The sequence below is a fragment of the Melitaea cinxia genome, chromosome 17 (assembly GCF_905220565.1).
Source record: "Melitaea cinxia chromosome 17, ilMelCinx1.1, whole genome shotgun sequence".
Taxonomy (NCBI): domain Eukaryota; kingdom Metazoa; phylum Arthropoda; class Insecta; order Lepidoptera; family Nymphalidae; genus Melitaea; species Melitaea cinxia.
The window spans coordinates 7,536,300-7,557,920 of NC_059410.1; the positions used below are offsets into that span (position 1 = coordinate 7,536,300).

General features: G+C 29.2%; 1 protein-coding gene and 2 long non-coding RNA genes across 4 annotated transcripts; 2 read left to right on the top strand and 1 right to left on the bottom strand.

Moving 5' to 3' along the window:
- Positions 1-2,962: 2,962 nt before the first annotated feature.
- On the bottom strand, positions 2,963-13,749 carry LOC123661839 (proton-coupled folate transporter-like). The gene is made up of 7 exons (XM_045596779.1): positions 13,599-13,749; positions 13,152-13,412; positions 11,300-11,474; positions 10,892-11,069; positions 10,328-10,706; positions 8,266-8,506; positions 2,963-3,167 (listed from the first exon to the last, which is right to left on the bottom strand). The coding sequence occupies exons 1-7, from the start codon at positions 13,747-13,749 to the stop codon at positions 3,101-3,103; spliced, it is 1,452 nt and encodes a 483-aa protein (XP_045452735.1). The 3' UTR covers positions 2,963-3,100.
- A 338-nt stretch (positions 13,750-14,087) lies between these two features.
- Positions 14,088-15,287, top strand: LOC123661503. 2 transcript variants are annotated; one of them, XR_006744341.1, is made up of 3 exons: positions 14,088-14,210; positions 14,354-14,467; positions 14,697-14,780. It is a non-coding gene; the product is annotated as an uncharacterized LOC123661503 (long non-coding RNA). The 2 variants fall into 2 exon arrangements; XR_006744340.1 differs by lacking the exon at positions 14,697-14,780 and adding an exon at positions 15,099-15,287 and having other exon boundaries at positions 14,089-14,210.
- Positions 15,288-16,563: 1,276 nt separating this feature from the next.
- On the top strand, positions 16,564-19,141 carry LOC123661504. The gene is made up of 2 exons (XR_006744342.1): positions 16,564-16,667; positions 18,330-19,141. It is a non-coding gene; the product is annotated as an uncharacterized LOC123661504 (long non-coding RNA).
- Positions 19,142-21,621: the final 2,480 nt, after the last annotated feature.

A 21,621-nucleotide genomic window follows, 5' to 3' on the forward strand; every position in this document is an offset into this window, starting at 1 on the left:
GGTGGACTTCATGACCCGGGCGCTACTTACAAGGCGCGCCATTGCTGGACATAATATATGGTTTTCGAATGAGGGGGAGGGGCTGAAAAGGTATTGGGCTCCGGGCGCGAGTTACGCTCGCTAAGTCACTGCTTATTTCTGAATGTAGATTAATTTTATTGAAAATTATTTAAGAATAATATGATTAAATTAATTGACTAAAAAGGCAAGATAAAAAATCTTAAGTCGTTACAATATCATATCAATAAGAATACAACACTATCTTAAAACTAATTAAGCATTTTAAAAAAGCTCATATAGATCTTAAAATATATGTAAATAACTAATACAATATCTAAAGCCCTTACCGTATAAGTATGTTTTACCGGCTACTGAAAAAAATATTTTTCGGTAATACACAAAGCCTGCCTGGAGTTTAATCTATACTGTCGATTAACTACATGTTGTTGGATGTCCAAAATATTTAATTATAATAGGTAGTCTGTACGTATTTTACTTAATGTCAAATGCATGCATATTTCCCGAGTTTTCCTTCGTAATACAAATTATGTGTAATAATTACATATAACAATAGAATTAAAAGAATCAATGCAATCAATTATATACGGGTAAGTTTAAGGTAGTCCATCACTGTATGTTCAATTAAATACAAAAACAAAACGACGATTGTTTGAAATTTAAAATTGTACCTGTATACAATTTAAATTGAATTTACATATCAAAATATCACATTTTATGTACCCTCGCAACCTTGAGTCCACAGTAGAAAATCTATAGAATCTCCGTAAATTCACTGTGGATACACCGTGTATTTGTTCCATTTTTACACGTTGAATCCATTCACTGTGGAAACTGCGTAGATTATAGTGTTCCCACAAACACAGTGTTTCCACGGTAAGCACAAGGTTGCGAGGGTAACTTGAGTGTACAATACCTTTTATATCGACAATGGACAATAACGCCGAGTTGCACGAAAAGAAATTAAAATTTAAGTAGTGATTAAACTAATTTAATCGTAAGAATTGTATGAAATTCTTGTGATTAAATTAGTTTAATCTCTACTTAAATTTTAATTTTGTTTCGTGCAACTCGGCGTAAGACAATTAATTTGACTGTCAATATATTAACTTGGTAATGCATTTTATTAATATTCATTAATTATTATAAATATATATTTTTAATTCAAGCATCAATATTGAAAAACAGTTTCATTTACAATGAGTACCTATATAGTATGAAATCTTATTGTTATGATTATATATTTTGATACCTTCAAGTATATGACGCAAACTAAAAGAAATAACATATTTTTATATAATCTCTGCTAGACATAGTAACAAACCATTGTAATTTAGATTATAATGTATATATCTCTTTGAGTATGCAAAGGTCACGATTTTGATACCACTACACACTGATATTATGTATGATTGTTGTTTTATATAGGATACATTGAAAAACTTTTACATAAAAAAGATAAACCACTAAGATAGGCTTAAATGACTTTTGAGTAAAAAAAAACAATATTTATTTTCAAAATATAAAATCTGAATGTATCACAGCTTAATTCATGTCAATCAAAGCACCTTGAACTTAACTGGATTAAATAGAAAAATCTTGTAAAACCTAAATAACTAAGCTCTCAAACTAGATAAACACACTGGATCCTATCTAGGAGAAGAGTTGGAGCGAGAAGAGATAGATACGAAGAAGAGATATAATGACAACTTGCAGTGGAGTAGCATGGCGGATGTTTCCTAGCGACAGCAATAATTGTTATTTATAATATTATTTTATCTACACTTTCGTACACCAATACAAGGTTTTAACAGTATTACAACAAATGATATATAAAAATATAATTTGCATCAGTTGCAACAGGCGACCTTATCGCTAATACAGCGATCTCTTCCAGGCAACCTTAGGGCAGAGGACTGTTATTAGATGTTTGTGACAACAGTCTTGATAGGCGGCTTTATCATTATCGAGAGCAGGAGATCATCTTCATGATTAATAGAAAACTCACAAAAACTTAGTTTAAAAGAAAATCTTTGTAAAAATACAAATATCCGACGTATCTATTATAACATCATAACTTTTTAATGTAGGGATGTTATTTATATAACATTCCTACATTAGAAAGTTTTGAAAATTTAAAATAAAATCTATTTAAACGTAATATTCGCTTATTAACACGTTGACCGCCATGGGCACCAGTTGGGCCACAATTGTTTAGTCCATGGGGCCAGTTTAAAATTCCAAAATGCCCAATCCAATTCCATATTTACAAAATGTTTTTGAAACGTTTTTATTGCACTACCATACCCATTCTTAAAGATCTTACTTATTTTTCCTTACACTATATGACTATATATTTTTCTAAGTCATATTTTTTTTTGTTGACTGGCTCGCGTTCATGTGGTGCTCCCCGCGGCACCAACAGAAAAATTGTGTGTCAACTAGATGGTGTCCCCCATGGCCCAAACAGAAAAATAAAAATAATCAAACCAGCGTTTAACGTGTTAATTAAAGTGCCCCATTGAAAAAGAGTAGATTATTACAATAAAATATTAATAAACAAAATGTAAAAACAACATAATTTGAGCAAATATTTTGGTTATCACTTCGGCAAACAAGTCCGTCAATTTTGAACACAAGCAATAAATTGTTCGCAAAAAAATATCCATTGGCATGGATATAATATTCATATTTCATATACATAAGTGGTTTCATTTTGAGAACATTAACTAACAGTTTCGTCTGCCACTGTTTTAGTGTGTGTACAACTGTACACTAAAACAGAAGCAGGTGAAACTCACAAAATTGTCACACAATATGACTAACGAATAAAAGACCAGCCTGTATTGGTAACTATACATAATAAAAAGTTAACATTTATGTTCATTATGTTTATGGAATTATAATAAATTGATTATGCTAAGATTGTAAACGTAATAAAAAATATTATTTCATGATAAAATATTGTCCATTAATTGGTATTATTAAAAACATTAAGGGAAATATTATGTCATATTCTAAAATTTGTGACGTCATATTAAGTAGGTAAGTAGCTCGATTATATTCTTATTCAAATAAAAAATTAAGATTCGTTTGACAAACTGTCATATGTAATTGTCGATCCACGCCATCTGTAATACTGAACGAACCTGCAAAAAGAAATCATAGTTAAAATAATGTAGCGGATTCAAAAAAATATTAAATATGTACGTACTTAGGAGGTTATGAAAAGTACGGCTTATGAAATTTATAGGCATACTAGCTGACCCCGCAAACGTTGTTTTGCCATATATGTTATTAACACCCTTAATCCCCCCCCCCCCCTTATAACTTAGGGGTATGAAAAATAGATTTTGGCCGATTCTCAGACCTACCCGATATGCCCACAAAATTTTATTAAAATCGGTCGAGCCGTTTCGGAGGAGTTCAATGTTTAACACCATGACACGAGAATTTTATATATTAGAAGATTAGCACCTATCGTCGAGTCTCCGGGAAATAGGTAACTATTTATATTGGTCCAAGATCCCAGGCCTGATGAGATCCTGGGGAGTTTGGATCTTACTCATATACTTTTGTAATTGTGTTCTGGCAAGTTTTTGATAAAATTTGCATTTGAGGTTTTAGGGAAATTTGAAAAATCCATCTAGATACCATATAAGCTGTGTGGTTACAGCAGTAAAGAATATAGCTACCCCCTGTCCCCCCGTGGGTGTCGTAAAATGCGACTAAGGGATAACATAGTTCCACTACCACCTTGGAACTTAAAAAGCCGACCGATTGCGGGATAACCATCCAACTGCTGGCTTTGAAATACAAGACGGGCAGCAGCGTCTTTGGTGCGAAAAAGCCAGCCCTGCGGTCACCAACCCGCCTGCCCAGCGTGGTGACTTTGGGCAAAACACATGAGTTCACGCCATTTTTGGCGCAAACTTGTGGAGGACTATGTCCAGCAGTGGACTGCGACAGGTTGATATGTGTGTGTGTGTGTGTGTGTGTGTGTGTGTGTGTGTACCATATGTCTAAGGAAATCTCTATTTGTTTTTATCCGAGCCGAGATTAGATAAAATGGTTTTATAGTATAGATTATTTCTCGATTACTTATCAATTTTCTAAAGATCTATCGGTGCATATTTTTATCAATAATCACTTTCAACATGACATTCACATGCATCATCTGCATCACAAAAAATATCAAGCTTTTTTTACACGTGAGCAATGGCAGTTTCTTTTTATTTCTTTTTTACTACGCACGCCTTGATGCGAAGCCAATAAATATCAAAAGACGACTCGAGAATCGAATGAGATTATAGAACTGTATTTCTTTTTAAGGCAGCTAACCTTATTTTAACTTACATATAAATTAACGTTTTAAAAAAAACATTGATATTTCATTTCTTTACGATTATTATAATCAATAAAAAATAACTATTACATTAATTTACACGTTTAACTAACATAGAAGTACCTACTTAGCTATTTAAAAAAAAGCGGTAATTGTGATCATGCCTCAGAGATAAAAATTATAATTTTTTTAAATTAATAACCAAGGTATACAAAAGCTTTCCCGTTATAGCCCACATTCAGATTATTTTTCTTTTTGAATAGACTCCCCGACGTTTTATAATCCTATTGAAGCTAACCAATAATGAAACGCTATATTTTCTTTTATGACTATACTTACAACACTTCATATCAAACACTTAAAAATACGTTTATCGTGTATAAACAGTATTATCTAGTCTAAATTGACATAATTTCATATCTCTATGCAACTATGCACTAACTACACATAATACACAGACAAAGCGGAGATTGCGAAAACATTGATAGGGATATGTCGAGTTTATCACAGTTAAATTGTTCACAATTATATCCGTATTGTGCAAGGTCACGCAAATGCATTTAATGTTTACATAAACTGGTTTTTAAATGGAAAGATTATTGACATTAACTTTTAAATTTGTATCAATATAAGGTGAGCATAGCATGCAAAGTATAATAAGTAATTAAGAACGTAACAAAAAAAGGAAAAGAATAAAAAAAAATTAGAACGCTATAAAATAAGTAAATAATTTTTGTTTTTAAGAATATCACTACCGTAATAAACAAGAAAACTTAGTTCATATTTTATGTGAGAAGTCTTGTTTGATTTTCTTGCAATAAATCTTCACTTGTGTAAATATAAAGATAACTACTCAGTTTGACTCAGTATTCTACTTTATATATACATGCGTGTTTAATTTGTCATCATATTGATTTTAGATTGTGTTACTGAAATAATTGACTACCAGTTTCCACTATTCCTAGTTAGGTCAAATACTGACCATATTTTAAGCGAAAGTTATTAACGTAAACAATTTATTTAGTAGAATACCAAAACTGTCAAAGACAACCGTAGTGTAGCGTTTTCTAGCCTTCGTTAATTTCAGATAAAATTGCTTTTTGGAATTTAGAAAACGAACGAACATATTTGTCTTCTTTGTAAGATTTATTTATGGAATTTGTTTATAGTTTCATACACAATAAACTACATCACACAATGACATTTAATGCGCAAATGAATGTGCAAGCGAGGTTACTAAGGCGATAAATATCGAAAAAGGACTCGAAAATCAAGTCCTCGAAATCGTTAAGGTCAACAGCCTTATTCAAGCATACATACGTTAAAGTTGTTAAAACGTTTCTTTTTCTTTGTTTATTAAAAATTTAAAAGTACGATTTTATATAAACATAAATCAAAAATGAATTTTTTATAAATAAATCTATAAATATAGCTAACTAAGAACCTGTTTGACCATGTGCAGATAAAGTTTATCCTGCAAATAATTTACGATTAGACTTTAACAATAGAAGGTAGAATAAATATTAAATAGGTTATTTGTTTCACCTGAATTAATGAACATTTTATTTATTAGATTTTGCTTTTAGATTCATTTTTGCGAATAGAAATATTTCATAAATAAAGTAGAATTCGATGGTGAAAATAAATCTAATATATAAAATTCTCGTATCGCGGTCTTTGTAGTTAAACTCCTTCGAAACGGCTTGACCGATTCTCATGAAATTTTGTGTGCATATTGGGTAGGTCTGAGATTCGTACAACATCTATTTTTCATCCCGCTAAGTTATAACGGGGGGGGGGGGGTTTGAGGAAGTTAATAACATATATGACAAAACAAGGTTTGCGGGGTCAGCTAGTATACATAAGAAACTTTTATCTTTTGGATTTCGTAATTTGTTAAATAGCGTTAATCCACAACTGGTGAAACAGGTCCTAAGCTTATTAACATAATTCTCTGCTTCGTGCGTTCGTTAACGAATGCAATGCAATTTCATTATAAGAGATAATTAATTTTAAATTTGTTTAAAATGGATCTAGGTTAAATTCATGGGTGCAGTAGTCTGTAGGATTAACTGAGTTGTAAATACCAATGAAAATGATTCTTATTTGCTTTAGAGATATACCTATATTTCTATTTTCAACCCTACCTTTCTAAAAATAATAAGCAGACGATATAGTAATATAAATTTTAGTTTATAAACAATTTTATTAGACTTTGAATTCATGAAAACTAAATTTGAATTTAAAAATTATAAAAATTTAAATTAAAATGGTTATTTTTATTGCTAAAATTATTCAAAAACGGGATATTTACCACGTTTTTGAATAATTTTAGGAATAAAAATTAGAAATTTGCTAATGTTGGGCTTTCCATAAAATTATTTATTTACTTAAGGTTCACTAGTTAAGGAATACAAGAGTGTTGACCTAGATATACAAAATGAAAACAAAAAATATATATATATTAAAAAATAAATAAAATATAGACGAAGACACACACACACGCACACGCACACACAGACGCACACGCACACGCATATATATATATATATATATATATATATAATTATATATTATAGTACCTACTAAGCAAAACATATCATCTTTGAGACTGCAAAACCGCGTAACAGCAATCTGCAATACCGCGTATATACAAAAGTCGCAAAATTTAGATTTTGCGCTATTGGTTTAGTATACTTTATTGGCATCTAGTGGAACACAGGCAATTTTCAAATCGTAAAAAAAAATGATTAAAACAATACCGCCTATTAGTTCTCGGCTAGTATTTGGCAGCAAAACCGCGTATATACTTGATTTGTAGAAGAACACGAGCCACGCGTTGTCCTAATTGATCGTTAATTTCATTATATGTTTATTACATACTTCATTTCAGCCTATCACAGTCCCCTGCTGAACATAGGCCTCCACAAGTTCACGCCAAAAATGGTGTGAACTCATGTGTGTTACCCATAGTCACCACGCTAGGCAGGCGGGTTGGTGACCGCAAGGCTAGCTTTGTCACACCGAAGACGCTGCTGCCCGTCATCGGCCTGTGTATTTCATTGCCAGTAGTTGGATGGTTATCCCGCCATCGGTCGGCTTTTTAAGTTCCAAGGTGGTACTAAGGTACCAAGGTAAAGTGGAACTGTGTTATCCCTTAGTCGCCTCTTACGACACCCACGGGAAGAGAAGGTGACTATATTATTCATTGCCCTAACCACACAGCAACTTATCATTAATAAAAAAAATATTCATACTTATCGCAATGTAATTAAAAAATCAGCTTTACCAACTTTATACAGATTATTCAGTATCGAGTAATTAACCTGTAGCTTGACGAAGGTTATTTTAAAACGTTTTATTAGAAGAAAATATGGATCTAATTGAACCAAAAAAGGTATCTGTAATATTTGCTGCCATTACAAGCCTGGTAATTTACCGAATGAACAGTTTAACAAGCAAGAACTGCATAAATAGAGACAAAAAAGATGCACTTAAAGGAATTGGACATGTGCCTATTAACGGCAGATCTTCTGAAAATAAAGAGGCTTATTATTATAACAGCAAATCTTCAGGCTGTAAAACTGTACCTATTTAAAATTGCAAATTTACTTGATTTCAAAACAAAATTTTCCGTACACAATTTTTTTCAATTTACAATGTAGGAAATAACGATATACCTTGTTACGGATTTGAAGAGTTATTTTGTGATTTAAAAGCTACCACATAAATACAAATGCACCATTTTTTATTTTGTACCGAATACGCTGCTATCATTAGCTATGCCAAAGAACATGTTATAAAATTTAGAAAATACAGATACACGATATCGCAGACTGAAGTTATGCGGTTTTGAAGTCTCGTCGACAATATGCTATATTTGACTTAATATTTTGACTTACCCAAGAAATACGGCACATATACTTGTTATGCTTGCGCTCAGAACATAAATGGATCCTGGGAATGATGATATGGTATACGCATACAGTGAATTGTACATTGCTGGTGATATAAGGGGACTGACGCCTTCTATGGCACACATAAGCGCGAACACCTTCGCTATATCTTGCGGTGGTAGTGTCTTTGATAGTAACGATCTTATTAACGGAGCTGATAGCCCCCTAAACAAGGATATACCAGAACCTGAAAACAGTCATATAATTAAAAATCACGAAAATTAAAATACAAGATTGTTATTATGAGAATAATAATAATAATAATAACATAACCGAACACACGGTAGTAAAACAGACAACATAACAGAAACGACTTATACAAATATTTATAATCAACGGTTGTAAGACCTATGACTGTTAGTCCAACTTTTTACAAATCTTAACATAGGTACTTTGTAATATAATAAGTAGATATGTAACATTATAATCGATAAAAAGAAGTAATTAAAATAGTAATAGATATATCGTGAGAGATTTATACATCTAAGTGTTTAATTTATATGAGTGAACCATCAAAACCAATTATTAATATTTAATGATTTTTTTCCGTTCAGTATACTTATTTTGGAATAAACTTTAACAAACTAAAACCTAGTACACTATTTTCAATTACGGTACAAACGGCATTATGCTACATTGCAGTTAGTATTGACCTCAATACCATAAACTGAAGTTACAAACGGTTAAACGCAATCATTAAATATCTGATTTAAGCCATTACATTTATCAAATATGCCACAAGGACGCAGTGCTCTTAAAATTTTAAAACGTTTACATTTTACCTACTTTTTAAAATACATAATCTAATTAAGGAACAAAGCGACGAACATCGAAACGAAAATAAATGCTAACGACCATTGTCGCCATTTTGATTTATTTCAAAAGAAATATGCACGTTACAGAACTTGTTAATATGCAAATGAGTTATTTTTAGTCATTCTTAGATTTTATATGTTTATTATATTGCTTAAAATGAATGACTCGTGGTAACCAAATAAATAAATAAAACAGTCTATAATGATGACTCAGATTTATTTTATAGATCTATTTGTTTGAATTGATGTTCCTCAAAAGTATCGAAACAGCATGGATGATGATGCTAATGTCACATAGGATAGAGAAGACAAGAACGAGATTGAGACCCAATAATAAACCAATTCAGAACAAGTAAACATTACACAATTATAGATATCTATACCACTATAATATTTTTATACCAACAAGATGACAAACAAGCGTACAGTCCCCTGGTGAACAATTAACACATTACCGACCTTAACCCCGCTGTTAACAAAGCGCATCCACAGTTCTGATGAACTTGTTAACCACAAAAACAAAATACACTTGCGATCAGTATTAAGCTGTGATCTTCTCAAGTTTGAGGTACTTCTCCAGTCGGTTTACTCTGAATTTAAGACAAATGCCGCTTTAACTAAGTTATTTATGAGAATTTCTGTACCTATCACTAAAAGAAAAGTTGATAAAAATTTATATAAATATAAATTCTGATAAAGGTTATTATTAGAGCACGACATTTGTACTTTGATGTTTCCTGCATTAATAACGATTCATATAAAAATAATAATTGAAATTAATTTGTACAAATGTTTTTTTTTTTTTTTTAAATAATAATTTTATTTGCTCGCAAACGAAAAAAATGAAAAAATAGTTAAGTAAATACGCATTATTAGTTATAATTCGAAAAGCACCTTCTTGTCAGATCTCTATTAAATTTAAATGGGACCACACGACACGCACCTCTTTTCGATTAAAAAGAAATCATCGAAATCGGTCCACCCAGTCAAGTTCTGAGGTCTCATACATAAAAAAATTACAATCGAATTTAGAACCTCCTCCTTTTTAGGAAATGGGTTAAAAATAGGCCTCGGCCTAACTGGAACCTTTCAGGTAGAGAATCGAATATGAATTCATAGCGGGACTTGGCTTTCACAAAAAAATACCGAATATCTATTGCTTTAAAATAAATCTAGTAGATATAATAACTTACCCATATACATTTGCCAAGAAACAGTCGCGAACGCTTTAACTAAATAATCAGCAGTGGTCGACAAAAATGCGATTGTTGAAAACGCCAAATCTGTCACTTTGAATATCTTCTGCACTATTACCACACCAAAGAAGGAACCAAAGAAGGAAATCGTCGTATTCACAGCAGAATATATTGTATACTGTTTTATAGCCCAGTTGAGTTTATGTCTCGTATACAGGTATTCTAAGCTCATGAGACCGTACAATATGAATATTGACAAACTATTTGCTACTGTTAAAAGAAGAATTTGGGCACGTCCGTGATTTGGACGCTTTTTGAAACATTCCACTATCATCTCTTTTATAAGTTTGAAATCTAGGACAGATTTAATGCTCCCCTGAAACAATAATTTTAGAATAAAACATTGCAAAATGTACTTATTTTTGTTAAGTACCATGATATTCTTTTAACTATCATTTTAAGCTTTTACTGACAAAATTACTGTTTTATATAGAAGTATTACTTTTTTATTAGAGGTTTTTCCCCCTTAAACATAAAAAAAGATAAATGATTGCAACTTACCGGGACGGCATTGGCCAAAGATTCCTTCAAACAGACATTAGTAAAAATATATGCTATCACAAACAACAAAGTCGATATTAGCAGCAAATATACATTTCCAACAGCTCGCAACACATACGAACTTGCTACGCCACCAATAACACTGCCGGCTGATACTGCGGCTTCGATTATTGTCATCCTATGAAAAAATTGTAAACTTTATTATTATTATTTTCAAATATATAATAAACGAAAGTTTTAATTAATTGTACGAAATCAAAAATTTTGCAACAAAACACGCAACTACATATACAACTATATACCATACAATTCCATACAAATAGGTAGGTACTATATACCCTTATTACCTTAGTCAGAGATTTTTTAATGTAAAATTTATAGCAAGTTTATATGACAATGTTACATTACCTAAGAGATCTCTTCTCTTTAGTAGAGATATCGCTGACGTAACAAAAGGAGCCAGTGAACAAAGACGTAAAACCACCAGACAAAGAAACCGGTATTGCGGTCAGGATAAACCACCATGGACCTAAGCTGTCTATCATACTGTAGGCAACCACAAGAGCACTACCTAATGACATACCTAAAAAAAATAATTTTACTTTACTACAACATTTTTTGGTCACTCAACATTTTAACCACGAAATTGGGATTTTATTCTTTGCTCGCATATTAGTATGCTTGGGACAAATACCAAATTTGGAATGTTGCTGTCTTGTTAATTTCCTCTACCTAACGTTGCTTAGAAGAGACTGCCTCTTTAGTAATAAGGCCGCCCATAGTACATTTCTTGTGAATATTGTTACTCTGTATATGTAGTATTTTTTGAAGTGCAATTGTATTGTATCATTTTATGTCTCCTAGTAGTTCACCCAGTCATCATTGCGTATTTTAATATTAACTATTTAACGAACAAAAGCATCATTAAGAAAAATTCGAATCCACTAAAGTTCAGTTCCTATATTTAAAAAACGATTCATAAAGCTCACGAAGCAACTCTCGTTTATTGCATATAGGGACCGCAAGTGAAAACGTTTAGTTAACAGTTTTACGTCAGTATAGTTTTGTGTACATCACTTTTCTGTACAGGTGTTATTTCATGTAAAATACCTTATCAATAGTATACAATATGAAAGGGCAACCAGACAAAATTCTAATATTCATATTTACAAAGAAATGTTATACGTTTATCTTGTATATCTCTAACTACACAACCTGCATAGTTACACTTGCGTTAATAAAGTTTCAAAGAATCGTGGCAAGATGTTCCATTATACTAATATTATAAATGCATAAGTTTGTGAGGAAGGATGGATGTCTCACTTTTACGCAAAACAAAACCCAGATTATCTCAGATAGATAAGAGTTAATGAAGAAAAAAGGATTGAATAGACAAATTACATGAACAAACCACATTTAGTACAAAATACACTTACTTTTTTGATAAATTGATTAAAAATATTATTGTAAATATTATAAACTAGCTGTGCCCGCGACTTTTTCCACATGCAACTTAAAAAAAATTATGTTTCAGTTCGCAGTTAAGTAGCCTTAGTTACTCCTTAATCATCAGCTATCTACCAGTGAAAGTACTGTCAAAATTAGTCCAGCCGTTTCAGAAATTAGCCGGAACAAACAGACAGACAGATAAATATTGTAAAAAATTTTTTTTTGATATATGTACCATGTATATATATATGTATATGTATAGGTCTATATGAATTTAGTAAAAATCGGTTATTTTAATATTACAAACAGACACTCCCATTTTATTCATTTGTATAATATAAATAAGATGCGTAATTTATAGGCTAGATTTTATAATGCTACGCAATGGGCATATTAAATATTTTATAATATAAAATCCACTCCTTTGGCTGACTCATTTTATTAATTCATCTAATTTAATGGTTGAGTCATATGAAATGGACAGTAAGTTTAGAATCTAAGAAATATACAAAAGCTATTCCATAGTATGTTCAGGCAAGCTTACTCTTTCCATTTATATTATTAGTGTAGATTATAAGATAAGTAAAAAGCTTTTAAAGGTGCTATAAAATATAATGTACAATACAACAACAAATTTCTGAATTAACATTCTTTTTTATATTATGTATTAATCTCTAATCTGTTAGAAATAAATAATGATAATAATTGATCTTTAATCATAATGTAAATAAATTTTTATTTGTAAATTTCCACATAATAATTAATATATTTTACGAGCATAAAGATTTTTTTGGAATAAAATTCTACTTACCAAGTAATGGCCATACAACTAATGGTTTTCTTCCATGTGTATCTGACCAGACTCCGAGGAAAAGTGAGAGAATAGCCGGTGCAACTGATTCTACGATAGTTCTTAACATAGTGACAAATGTTGCATATTTCTGGACTGCTTCTTCTATCTCTCTGCTGCCATTGTTCCTTGATGATGACATAAAGAACTGACACTCATCTTTAGTATAATTTAAAGAATGAATACATGTTCTGTACAGAACTAGATTACTTATAGCAGCACCTAAAAAAAATCAATATTGTAAAAAAAAACTAGATCATAAATAAAAAAGTGTATTTTTTTTGGGGAATTTTGTTTTTGTTGAGTATAATTTTTAACATTAGCATTACATTAAATAATGCTAATATTTAAAATGTTTTCAGCATATTAGTTTATATTCAAAAAACTAAAGATAAATGTTGTACTTACCGCTCAACGACACTGATAACATAGTGAAAAACAATGGAAATTCCATGGTAATCCTGTAAGGCTGAGGAGTAGTGTAGGGCTGAGAGGGTATTTCAGTTTCTGTATTAACAGTCGGGTTATTTTCGTCAACATTTTCATTTTCTTGAGCCATTTTTTTGCTTTATTATTATTATTATTATTTTTATTTAATTAATTTACTATTAAAATATAAAAATATATATAAGCCAAAATAACTGTTTTTGCAAACGCGTATTAAAATGCGTTTCGTTTATAACACATTCTCCGCAACACTGTTTTCCCGGCGAAAACCAAGGACGGTTTAATTTTATATTCATGACGCTGCGCCCAGTAGGGCGACACTTTTTTTGCTATACTTTGTATACCAAACTTGAATTTTTATATAAATTGGCAAAATTGTACGTCAAAATGAAAAAATTTAAACGTCGGAAACGTCGTAATTGTCAAATTTTGTATAACCGCCATATTATATTGCAACCACCGAGTAACCACGCCCGGAATTTTGGATTTTTAGTTTTTTCTGCATATGTATTTTCTGAGCCTTAATACTTTATTGTGAGAATATTATTCGTCGCTTCTAGGGATTTACTATGGGTTTGTATTTGAACCTGAATCATTGGTCTTTTTGGTCGAACGAAGTAATTTTGCTTTTGAAAATAAGTTCTTAATAACTATATCAACAGAAAATAATAGTATTTTATAGTTATACCTATGTTTTTCTGTTTTCATTCCTTTAGAAAATACAGTGAAACGTAATGTGAGATATCAAAAATGTACTATTTGTGGTCTAAAGAGGACCCCTGGACTGGAGCCAATGTATTTTTGAAGAAGTTTCCACTTGATCCAGATCGGTTAGTGTAAATATTACTATGCTCTGTGGTGTTAACAATAGAATAATACAATATTTAAATAAATTCTACTTAAAATCTTTATAACAGTAAATAGCTAACTGTAGTAATAAAGTAACATTAAAGTATTATACATACTTTGATACATACATATGTATACTAGAAAACTAGTTGTAGACTATGTAAAATTTAAACTTTTAATTTAAATTGACGATAAAAATTATACTCTCAGGTGTCATTCTTGGGTCAAAGCAGTTGGGAATGAAGACTAAGCAGTCTTACACATACCCGTTAAAAAATTGCATGAAATTAAATATTTGTGTGGATATCACTTTGAAAAAAAGTATTTTAATACAAAGGGCAATAGATTAATTAAAAATGCTATTCCAACATTAAATTTGCCACAACTATTGGATGTCTTCTAGTCTTTTGGTAGATTTTCCTTTATATGGTGAAGAAAAAGAAAAATCTCAAGTCTTGAAAGGTGCAAATTTTTTTAATATGTTTATGATAATTATAAATTACATTACAATTATTTTTTCTCGGTGTTCTTGTTTAGCTATTTGTCTAGCCTTATTTCTGGTTCATAATATGCTAATTGATGTTTATGATAAATTCTTTTTTTATTTTCTAGTTTTCAAGATATAACAAATTCAGAGAATGTGCATTGGAATGAAAATATTTTGTCTAAAAGTGAGTAAACTACTTTATTATATTATATTTATTTATGTTATGTTGTTAGAAGTAACAAGTGTTTTTAAGAGGTACAGCATCTTGTTAGTTCATGTTTGGTTATGTAATATATTTTTAATGATGGATAAAATTAAGATTTTTATTGTTAATTAAATGAACTTACTTATAATTTTAATAACTTGCTGTTGCAAGTCTTATACATTTTTAATAAGTGACAAAAAGTTTTCTTGAAAACAATGTCTTGTTGTTTCAAAAACTCTGTCTTACTAAGTATGTACTGGAAATTTAAAAAAAATAAAGATGAGATTATATAAAAGCCATACAAATGTTCACAATTGTACTGTATAGAAAAAGATAAATTTTAAATATATTTTGTACTGATAATGGCAGTACAATCTCAGTTGTAATAAATATCATATAACTAGCTGACCCGGCGAACTTCGTATCGCCTAACAGTGACTTTTAAGTATTATCACAAATCTATTGTATGGGAGTTTAGAAAAGTGTTGTTTTTAGACCTTTTCAGAAAATTTTAATTTTTTTTTTTTAGAATTTTTCTCTCCGTAAGAACCATCCTCGTACTTCAAGGAATATTTAAAAAAAAGAATTAGCAAAATCGGTCCAACCATTCTCGAGTTTTGCGCTTAGCAACACATTCAGCGACTCATTTTTATATTATAGATAGATTATTGTTAGTCAATGTTCTAAAAAATCATCTGACATATATTTAATTTATTATTTATACATTTACCTAGATAATATTGGCCCTTAGATATCAGATATCTAAGGCTGATTGATATACATATCGCTGATAAAATGAGAGATATATGTAAAACACTTTCTGAGAATCTTTAATATCTTTTAACACATATATGCAACGATTCACAACATATGATACAAATGATCCAATGCAGTATAAGATTTTTAGTTTTATTTTTCTATAAAATGATTATGAATAACATCTTTGGAAAATAATCATTTTCATCTTCTATATAACGAGATAAGTAATCATTAACTTTAATTTTAAAATAAAAATAATTTCATATCAAATCTATACTATTAGTATAAAGCTGAAGAGTTTGTTTTCTTGAACGCGCTAATCTCTGGACTTACTGGACCAATTTGAATTTTTTTTTTCAGTATTTGATAGCCCATTTATCAAGGAAGGCTAGGGCTATAGGCTATATATTATCACGCAAAGACCAATAAGAGTGGAGCACCAATGAAGAATTTTTCAAAATCGGATTTTTTCCTTCTGAGACCTTCCCCAGCTAGCCCAAAGTAACTATTCCACGTGGACAAAGTTGCGGGTAGAAGCTAGTAGAAAATAAAATTCAGATAATTTAAGTGTGAGTAAATAATGGAAAATGTAAAAAAAAAAATTAACAAGTAATAGATACTAGATATATTTAGATATTGTACTACTATTTTTCAGATGCTGAATACAGCTTTCTCCCTTTGCCCTCTACTTCGCAGCCACCACAAGGACTTACTTTTGAAAAAACACTAGGTAAGAATAACAAATGAAAATTTCACATTTTTGATTACATAAAACATTAACAAGTAACATGTCTACTATAAGCATATAGCTAACTAGCATTTAATTTTATGACACAAGTTCACTTTATTATATAAAATATTTCTCTAACTGTATATGTTACTACATAGATAATTATAAGCAACTAAAACATTTTTATGTATTAATTTTTTTTTAAATGTTTATTTGTCTCAAAATTGAATTTTATACATTTAGATGAGTAGCCTGTTATTCCAGTTGTGCTGGTTCTATTTTCTGCTCCGGGGGTTGTAGGTTCGATTCCTGCCTGAGTCTGGGTGTATTACTATACATAATTATGTTATAATTTATATATATATATATATTATATATATATATATACATACACATATATATAAATCATAATTTACAACTTCAACTACAAGGGATTAAGTTGTGGTAGTTATTAATGTAGTTATGTGGTAGACTATGTAAATAGTAGTAGTTAGTATCTATCCATAATATATATATATATATATATATATATATATATATATATATATACACACTGCAGGCCAATATATAATGCCAATATATATGTATATATGTCCTGAATATTGTTATAAAGAAAAAAAAAACATTTATTCTGTTGCACATAACATTTATTACTATTACAGTGTGTTAGTTTAATACATTAATATAATTCTATGAAAATAAAGCTAATCCGAAGTGGTCTGCATTGGCTGCAATACACTTAAAAGTTGAGGCCAGTTATTAATAGAAGCACACACTCTTTCTATGGGAAAATTATTTATTTCATTATACCTATGAATAGCCCGGTACACATTTGACTAATATCAAGCATATGAGAGTCAAATCAATTTTTAATTATACTGCTTCAATAATTTACATTTTATAAATCAAAAGTTTGCTTAGTTTTGTTAAATATGCATTAACATTAATGTTTAACAGTTTCATTTATCTATATTTTATACATTTATATATATATATTTCGATATTATACTATTAAAGTATAGTATAGTTTAAAAAATAGAATGAAAAAATAATTTATTTAGATATAGCTCTTTCCTTAGTAATCAAATACGTATATTTTATTGTTATAATATTTCAAGTAAATTGAAGAAAAAGGGAAAAAAATAATGTTGGAGCGCCTATCAGTTTTTAGAAGCAAACTCAATTTTGTAATTTTGTATGCGTTTGACAATTGTTAATTCACTGTCATTTTTTATTTTATATTTTATATTACTTTGTTCGAGACGGTTCGTCATTATTAAAAAAGACTTCATCCATACCGGCAGCAAATTATTTTAACTCTCTCTTCTACTAATCCTTCAAATAATAATTACATTCAATGATTCCAATTGTATCATGCAATGGGCATTACTTTGATATATATTTGTGTTATTATTTAAAGCAAAATTAAATACATATTAAACTGTAACGATCACTAATAAAATATATCAATATTAGCGTTGTTTAATATTGAAATAAAAATAATAAATGTATCTTAATATAAAAAAAGCAATAAATTATTTTATAATATTATATTTAAGTAAAAATTTATGAAATTAAAGGAATAGATCACATTATACATAATATTGTATACTTTCAACAAAAAAATGTATATATAATAACAGGATTTTTTTTTAATTTCAGATTCTACATTAACTGAACATGAGAAGATCCTGCTGAGTCATTTGACTCAAACTAAATTAAGCTTAAAGCGTTTGGCAGTCGAAATGCGAACTGTGAGGAAGACACTAATAAATTGTTTGTAGCTTATAACGATATTAGCAGGGTCCGCACTGGCATGCCTAATAGAAATAATAATGATGACATTCAAGTTGTTGATGAGATAGTTTATCCTGTTTTGTCTTTGCCCAATGAAATCGATTTCTTTTTATATGAAAATGATTTATGTAACTTTTTGGAGCAGTCAGTAGTATATGTTAGTGGTTATTTAGCTGCAAAATTATTAGATAGAGCGAAATGTCAGAAATGTAAAGATTCGTTAAAAGTTGATAAACCAGTAGACGACTTAAACAATTATATTAGTTTTAAAGAATGGTGGAAAGATTCGAGCTCATTGTGCTTTCCTTCTAAACCTTTATGTCATTTTGTAAACAAGAGCCAAATTCATTTCAAAGCTATTATATCTCAGGACTTACAAATTAAAAAATGTAAAGCAGTAGACTAGTTTGCAATTAAGTAATGAGCATTTTATAGAAAAAAACAAATCAATTAATTCATAATCTTTGTTTATTATTCATTAGAAAATCATGTAAAGACAAAAATATACAATTAGAATAATGTGATCAAGACAAAGCTTAGATAACAATTTTTAAGATTCTTGTTGAATATTTATATTTATATTGTCAGTACTATAAAACAATGTTTGTAGAAAACATACATATTGGCAGTTCTTCTTGACATCTAATGTCTTTGCAATGTTTTTTGTTTTCCAAGTTTTTAAATGTGTATATTTTAGCATAGAAACAAAAAAAAAATTCCGCTGTGGCTTCGCCCACATAGATTACGCGATTTTCGCTATTTCGTTTTCTCCCATAATCTGCTGTTCGTTTATCCACATACCATTAAATGGCGTACATGGAATTGTAGCATCCCGTGAAAGAATTTTTAAAATCGGTAGTACTTTATGGAATTACCTACTACAAACATTTAATAATACAAAAATAAGAATTTAGAAGATTACTCTAAATATGTTCTTATTATGTTTGTAAATCATTATGATTTTTAACTGTATGCCTAGGATCATTATATAACGCTTTTCAGAATTGTTTTTACTTAGATAATATCTGTATATATATGTTATGTTTGTTTGTTATTTACTGTATGTCGGATCGTTACATATGTAACGTTTAAAAATTTTATATTTTTGTGAATATGTTATGGGTCAAATTCATCGTCTTGGTTGTTATTGATTGATAATTACTGTTTTGCGAGATCATTTCATTTGTATCACTTTTTAAGAGTTGATTTTTTTGTGACTATGCTACGTTAAGTGTTAAATCATGTTGTTTGTTAATTTTTGATAATTACTATTTGTTACTCTTTAAATTGTTTTGTTAATATTTTTTTTTATGCTTTAAAATCATCTTTTTTGTTATTGGCTGACAATTACTATTAGAAACTATTTAATTTGTTTTGTAAATGTTTGTTATGCTTTTAAATCATCTTTTTTGTTATTGTTACTTACTGTTCCACGGGTTGCAAGTTCGATTCCCGCCTGAGATTGAATGTACTACGTAATATTTATATATTTATATATATTATTTCTGTTTATTTATTTCAAAAAATGTACAGTCAGTTGTTACCTGTAACACAAGCATTAAGTTGTTTAACATAGGAATATATGACTGTGTGTATGTTATAAGATAATAATAATAATAATAATACACTTTATTGTACACCAAAAACGTATTATATTACGTTTATTGTACATCAAAGAAAAAGAAAAAAAAAAAGATATTTATTTATTTATATTTATTTATTTTAATTTGTTTTATAAAGAAGTTTATGTTATGTTTGTAAATCGTCTATGTTATAAGATTTATATTATATTTATTCATATTTATTGATTTTAATTTGTTTTATAAATAAGTTTGTGTTATGCTTGTAAATCATCTATGTTATAAGATATTATATTTATTGATTTTAATTTGTTTTATAAATAAGTTTATGTTATGCATGTAAATCATCTATGTTATAAGATATTATATTTATTTATTTTAATTTGTTTTGTAAATAAGTTTATGCTTGTAAATCATCTATGTTATAAGATATTATATTTATTGATTTTAATTTGTTTTATAAATAAGTTTATGTTATGCTTGTAAATCATCTATGTTATAAGATATTATATTTATTTATTTTAATTTGTTTTGTAAATAAGTTTATGCTTGTAAATCATCTATGTTATAAGATATTATATTTATTTATTTTAATTTGATTTATAAAGAAGTTTATGTTATGTTTGTAAATCATCTATGTTATAATTAAATATTAATTAATATTTTAATAATTAAGAATTTGTTTTGTTAACATGTTTTTTATGTTTTAAATCATTTTGTTTGTTATTGTTTGATAATTAATAGTTGTTATTATTTAATTTGTTTTGTAAAAGTGTTTGTTATTGTTTGATAATTACTATTTAATTTGTTTTGTAATGGTGGATTAAGCTCCGATCCTTCTCCTACTTGAAGAAAGAGGCCTAGAATGTGCTGAGAGCTGTGGGATGTATCGCAGTATGTTTACGAAAATATAAAATTTGTTTGTTAGCTGTTGTGATCGACATGCCTTCAATGATGTAACTTTTTTGTATAACAACTTTAAATTTGAAAAGACTACCGAGAGTTTTGTCCGGCTTTTTTTCCTCTCGGCCTACACTAGGAACATTAGGTTAAATAATTTGTTGTAATATTTATTTTATAAAGCCGATGACATAATAGATAGGTGATGTCTACCGAGACACTAGTGATCAGGGCAAAATAATAATTATGTTTGTAATGTTTAATTGTAACAATTACCTTCATTTTTGTTTAAAATGTAGATTTTTTTTCGCTGGTTAAGTGTAGTAGTACCAAGAAATTTAGTAGTAGTGTAGTATATACCAAGAAGTTTTAAATATACATTATATATATACAAAAAACCTTTTATTTTAAATAAAATTTATAAAATTAAGAACCCTGTGCTCAAAAAGTATCGATAATTTTATCGACTAATTTATCGACCTTTTTCCACACTATTATCGATTTCCGGTAGGATAACTAACAACACTATGCTTCATTATTACCAATTTAACGAAAAAAATAGAGCTCAACCACAAAGTTGGTACTTGAAGTATAGCAAAACCTTGAACCCGGAGCTCGACCGTGTCTATGGAGTGACACCTCTTTACTTATATACTCTTTGGCTGCGCCGTATTTCT